General features: G+C 37.1%; 1 protein-coding gene across 3 annotated transcripts in view; it reads left to right on the forward strand.

The window, feature by feature from the left end:
* PAFAH1B1 (platelet activating factor acetylhydrolase 1b regulatory subunit 1) overlaps positions 1-6,361 on the forward strand; it is an 81,524-nt gene extending 75,163 nt beyond the window's left edge. For all 3 annotated transcript variants that reach the window (XM_068529590.1, XM_068529591.1, XM_068529592.1), the window contains exons 10-11: positions 1,350-1,506; positions 2,426-6,361. In XM_068529590.1, coding sequence (XP_068385691.1) covers positions 1,350-1,506; positions 2,426-2,499 — 231 coding nt within the window. In that variant the 3' untranslated portion in view covers positions 2,500-6,361. The remainder of the gene's footprint in view (positions 1-1,349; positions 1,507-2,425) is intronic.
* Positions 6,362-6,611: the final 250 nt, after the last annotated feature.

The following is a 6,611-nucleotide window of genomic DNA, read 5'->3' on the forward strand; positions in this document are numbered from 1 at the left end:
GAGATTCTTTAAGTGCTAATCATACCTTGAAGTGATTGTCTCTCTGTAGCATATGATAGACACATATGGAAGTATCATCAAGAATTGATTAGAAAATTAAACTCTCCTCTTAGTATTCTGAGCTGAGTTCAGGTATACTATGTTGCTGTTAGAAAACATGATCTACATTTAAAAATCAGAAAGCATGTGCTCTCTTCTGTAACAACACCATTAATTTCCCTGGAGGTTTCTGGCTCCTGTTTTTCAACTGAAGGAGGATTCTTTTTTCTGCTTTGTTTTGGTGTGGCCACAAGAAATGTGATTTGATTTTTGTTGAAGCTTCTACAACTCTAGTGATTGGTGGCTTTTACAGATAACAAAGTATTTTTTTAAGTAAGGGCAAAGGCAAAAAAGTAAACCAAGGCAAAAGATATGTCACCTTGGTTGTCTCTTTTCTTTTTCTTTTTTAGCTCTTTGGGAGGGAGGTTCTTTTACAAAAGCAATATAGCTATTTACATTTTAGAAAATTTGAGAAATAAACAGAAAAGTTAAAAGAAGAAAATAAAAATCACCCTCAGATCACTTTACCATACCTAATAATACCTACCAAGTGTATTTTCGTAGACTAGAGCTGTCCAGTAGAGCTTTCTGTGATGATATTCTGTGTCTGCACATGCTGTCCAGCATGGTAGCGACTAGCCATGGGCAGCTGTTGAGCTCTTGAAATGTGGCTAGTGAGACTGAAGAACTGAATTGTTGATTGTATTTAATTTTAGTTTATATTTATATAGCCACACATGACTAATGGCTATCCTGTTGGACTGTGCAGTTCTAAACCTTTTTCTTCAATTTCTATGTAGATGAACATGGTGGGGGGGTTTCTATGTAAAAATGGTATACCGTACGTACTGCTTTGCAGCAGACTTTTAGTTTAGAAGGTATGTGGCACTTGCTCATGTCATTAGATACACTTATTACATACAGTGCTTTGCTGAACGTCTTTGTTAACCAAGTCATCTAGACACATTCTTAATTATTTCTTAGGATAGATTGCAAGAAACGAAACTGCTGGACAGGGGATATAGATAGATGAATGGATGAATAAAGATATGCAGTAAATACCTATATATCCTTCACCTAGAGTCACCAGTTGTCAACATTTTCTTTTCTCTATGTGTGTATATGTAGATTTTGCTGAACAGTTTGAAAGTTACTTGTAGACATCATGACACTTGACCCCAAATATTTTAACATGTATCTCCTAAAAACAAGGGGTATTCTGTATAACCATAATAAAATTATCACACTGAAGAAATTTAACATTAATACACTACGTATTTAAATAAGTCAAATACCTTTTTGTTTTTAAGGTGGGTCATGATAACTGGGTACGTGGAGTTCTGTTCCATTCTGGGGGGAAGTTTATCTTGAGTTGCGCTGATGACAAGACCCTGCGTGTGTGGGATTACAAGAACAAGCGATGCATGAAGACCCTCAATGCGCATGAACACTTTGTTACCTCCTTGGGTATGTACAAGTTACGAGGTTTCTGAGCAGTTAGGTTTTGGGGTGCCAGACCTAACAGGTTTATGAAACCATGTGGATGTTTCCAGGTAAGAAATGAACATGTGCTTTCAGGGCAGAATAGAGAAGACAGGTTAAAAACTTTATGGATTCCTGCCATTTGTTTTAAATTCTTCTTTCCTTAACTCTCTCTTTCCATCATCAGCCTTATAATAAAAAAAAATTATTTTCTCCATTCACAACATTGGTTTGGAAACTAGAATTATGAAGAGGATGCTTACTGAGCATTATGATGGGTAATTTTTCTTCCCTACTAGTTTGTAAGTTTCTCAAAGGAAATCTTACTCAACCTTTTTACTCTGGCAGATATATACTATTGTAAACTCAGGGAACTGTTATTTACACTTAATAAACATCCTCAGTATCATCTGGACCTGAATCTAGAATTTAAGATATTGAATAAAGTAAAATATAATACACTAGGGTACGATGGATCTAATAATGAAGGTAAAGCCTCAGTAGAATAGGGCTAATGCTTAACCTTACAGGGTCATTACAAGGATCAAATGTGAATATAAAGCATTAGTACTAAGCCTAGAACACAGTAAGTGTTCAATAAATGGATACATTGAGGCTGTCCTTGTTGTTAGAATTCAGTGTTTATTCAGCCTCAGTTGGGATGAGGATAGTGGGAGAAGTATTTTTTTTTAGGGTGTTTGTTAGTAGTATAGGATTTAATCATTAAGTCTCAGCTTCCCTTACCTAGTTGATAAGTTTGATATACCTGCTAGGGGTAGATGTGTGGCTGTATAGAGAAAAAGAATGGGTATTCCTGGCACTTGGATGTGCTTATTTTATGGCTTATTAAAAATTGTATCTGGCTCGGTCTGATTTTAAAATAAGCCTTCTCTTTTTCTTTCAGATTTCCATAAGACGGCACCATATGTGGTTACTGGCAGTGTAGATCAAACAGTAAAGGTGTGGGAGTGCCGTTGATTGAGTTTCATTTGGCCCCTCCTCCCTTGTTTCCTCTGGATGCACTCTGATGATACCATGGTTACCCCATTGAGCTCTGTTTAAATAAATATTGTCCTTTCATGTAAATTATTCTGGATGTAGATTGAGCTTATTAAATGTTACACACAAAGTATTCATGCATGGTGAATCCAAATTGTATACTGTAAATTTACATACGTTGTCTAGAAGTACCATAGGGTTTAAAAACCTGGGCTGGCATTGGTCACACCAGGCCTAAGAAGGCAGAATTTGAATAAATTGAACTAGGGCACTAAACTGAATAGTTGACAGTGTCATTTTATGTTGGATTATTAATTCCTGTTTTTCTTTCTGCTGTCTGTTGGTGCCTGACTTGATGGCCTCATTTGGGGGAAAGTGGTGGTTATTAGGGCTTTTTCTGAAATGTGTATCTATGTAACATCACTTAAGTGTGCTTAATAAATCTTCTTTAAGGATGTTAGATAATAAGGCTACAATTCAGAATCTTCTGAACCATCTATGTAATTAATGGGGATTACACATTGGAATTTTTGTCATGACACATTTGCCAAATCAGTAGGATACATTTGTTTTGGCAGCCTATCAAGCAAAGGCTAGTGGTATATTTATGTAAGAAAATGACTGTAAATCTGAAATAAGAAAAATCTCAGCAGCTAATAACAAATCATTTATTTCATTTGGGTCTTAATGCTTTGTAAACAGGTTTAAAAAACACTGTAATACTCTTAAGCTTCTATATTCCACACTAGACACACTTCTAGTTGTATTCTCCATACTGTTAGACTGTATAGTGATGTGACTTCCAAGTAGAGTTTAATCTTCCCATTGAGTGTGTCATGGTACAAATCACTATTTGTTTTTGATGTTTTTTAGGGATGTGCAATGTGCATAACATAATGACAAATATTGAAGAGGTTATGTTTGCCCATTTTAAGGGAGTGGGAGAAATACAGCAGTTTGTTTTTCAACATGAATCTGATATCGATTTGAACTGTGTTTAACTTACAAGTTTATAAAAAGACAGGGTTTAATGGAGCGTGCATAAAAATGTACTGTGTTTTCACCTTTTGTTTATGTATAAATGTTTATGAGTATATGGGCCTATCTGTAAGTGGATAAGTCTATATATGTATGTATATCACACACATACAACCTCCATGTCCTTGGGTCCTGGGTTTTTGAAGAAGTGCTAAAACATATAAATAGAATAAATCTTGCTGTGGAATACCATGCTTTAGAACAAATCCTTTTTGATCCTAACGCTTCTGAAAACCAGGTCTGACTCTGTGGGAATTTTTCCCAGCTAAAGGAAAATCACTTCCGTTATCCGCCACCTCCACCCCCAGTTTGGCTGTTGAGCATTTTACACATCCCTGATACATTGTATATTGTGATCCAAAGTTACTACAAGTAGGTTTAAGAAAATTTTTATCTATGACTTTGGAAACAATATTCCATTGCAGATTATTAATAAATAATCCCATTGCTTAGCTAACCAACATTTTTTTAAAGAAGGTCATTTGAAAAGTTAACAGAACAATGAAATAACAAAGATAGTTTAACAGATTTATCCTGGATTGCATCTATTCATTTGTGTAATATGTGATTTAAAAAAAAAAATATCCCTTTTAGTATTAAGTGGAAATTTGGTTCCTGAAAAAGACAAAGGGTTAGAGTTAATGTCCTGTAGATACACACACAGAGAATAGGCCGTATATTTCCTAGAAGCAGCTTTATGTCTAGCTTTTGTCTTTTTGTTTGTTTGTTTGTTTTTAATAATTCCTGAGAGATGTCTCTGGAAGGAAAAGTGTTTTGAAAACTAATGGCTATTTTTGAGGACAAAAATTACAACTTAAGCTAATTTCTTAAATACAGTAGAATAACTTTCAGGACAATATTGCCTCACAACCCTGCTCACATGGAGAAGTCTTTTTTTGTTTCCCCTTAGCTGTTCGGACTGGATTTTTCTACAGAAGCTATGGAAGATATCTTTGTTCTTGTTTGCTGCTATTTCCTGTCCTATTTTAAGAAATATAAATACATAGAAATGGTGCATCTTTAACATTTGTTTGTACATGTATAAATGTCTTGTATTTTAATTCATTTTTAGCATGTAGCAACACGAATTGTTTAAGGGTAAGCCACAACATCTAGAAATCACTCCTAGATACGAACAATAAAGGAAAAAAAAAATGGTACCGATTTAGGAGGAAACAAAGCCGCTGTCGCTGGGTTTTCCCTGCAGCCTGCAGTGACTTCCACTGACAAACAAGGAGAAACTATCACTCTGTAAACAAAGTCGTCCTTATTGGGAGATTGCCACAGCCTGCTGCTTAGCTGAGTTACCAGACGTCCTCCATTTATGAAGCAGCGAACGTTGAATCTCAGGGATGGTCCTCAACTGGATCCAAGTGTAACGAGCCCTGTTTGAATAATGAAGGGGGTGGGGAGAGTGATCCATCCACAATCCGGAAGCAGATTTGCAGAGGTTTCCTGCACTGTTGTTTGACACTGCCCTGTTGATGCCCTTTCTTCCTGTTTCCTGCGTTTTCTCTGTCTGCCGTCTAACCCTGTGCCTTGCCTGGGATAAGTACAATGATGAGGTTACTGGTTTGGATTGTAAGTAGAGGAATTTATTGACTGGTTTAGAGGTTCACTGCTGCTTTGTCACTGTCTCAATCAAATTGGCCACTTATTTAAGAAATAAAAAGCTGGCAGAATTGCATCCTCAGATGATGATTGACCTTTTGTGTGTGTGAAAACAGACATTCCAGTGCCACCCTAATATAACGTGCCCAAGAAGTCCTAGCTGCACTCTTGAAAGTGCAAGCCACGGAAACTGGTTTAGACATGGCTTGGAGAATAGTTGCTTTTTGACATGGCCTCTTGCACTTTAGGAGACTGAGACTGTCCTGTTTTGTCCATTGTGGTGTGACCAATGGTGTGCCCAGAGCACTGCTCTAAAACTCACTAGTGTTAGCACGTCGTCAGGGCTGTGGGCGCTCGCTGTAGCCTTCGGAAGCTTTGGCTCTAGATCACCAAGCCCAGTCTCCTTACTGTCAGTGCCCTGCTCTCCTGTTTGCCTCTTTCTGTTTCTATGTGAACTTCCAGATAATATCACTCATTAAATAGTTTTTTTTTTAATTTATTTAAAGAAAAACTATTTAGAAGTAAAGGATATTTTGTTTTGTTGACAGTGGTGGCTTGATAATCCTTAAGCAACTGAAGATAAAATTGTTGAAGGAAAAGGCACTTAAAATGGTTCCTCTCTGTCCAGCTGTATATAAGTCCAATGTGTTAACTAATCTAGATGATGCAAAGAAGAATCTCCTGGTAGAGAAGCAACATGTACGAAATCGGTGAAAGAGGTTTTGTTTTTTTTCAGTGGGGTAGGGGGAGGGCAAGCTGGATTTACAAGTCACGACTGGACCGAACTGGCCTTTTTATCTTTCCACTATATCATGTAAGTGGCTGCTTCCTTGTCCTGCCTATCCTTCAAGCATCCCTAAAGCTCACTCTGAAGATGGTAGAAACAAAACACACAATCTTCGAGTTAGAAGTTGATCCTGACACTGACATGAAGGCGAACGTTGATTTCACATGAACGAACAGTTACAGAGGTGGTGATTGGAGAAAACAGTTCCCCAGATTGTAAGAGTTAACTGAAGATATTGACACAATTTTAAAAAATCAGTAAAGGAATGTATATAATATTGCTCTTGTGTTTTACAGTAAGATTTGTTGCTCTCAGACTGTGTAAAACAAGATTTATTCATGTTTTCTGCATATTAAAAAAATCTTATTGTACCAATTGGTAAACTATTAAATGCCTATAAAACTAGATGTGTTTTTTTTTTTTTTTTTAGTCTTTTTGTGCACAGATTTGAAACCTTTTAAATCGAGTCCTAATAGGAAGCAGGGTTGTGTTCGGCACCAGACATATGGAGAATAAGATGCAAGTTGCTGGCAGGGCCTGGATGGAAGGCCTTTCTTCAGGGCAGTGCCAGCACTGCCTTTGCTGTCTTGCTTTCTTCACCCAATTTGCAGGAGGGAACTAGGAGCACAGCTGCAGGGGTTCTTGCCTGAGGGGC

The sequence above is a fragment of the Eschrichtius robustus genome, chromosome 20 (assembly GCF_028021215.1).
Source record: "Eschrichtius robustus isolate mEscRob2 chromosome 20, mEscRob2.pri, whole genome shotgun sequence".
Classification (NCBI taxonomy): domain Eukaryota; kingdom Metazoa; phylum Chordata; class Mammalia; order Artiodactyla; family Eschrichtiidae; genus Eschrichtius; species Eschrichtius robustus.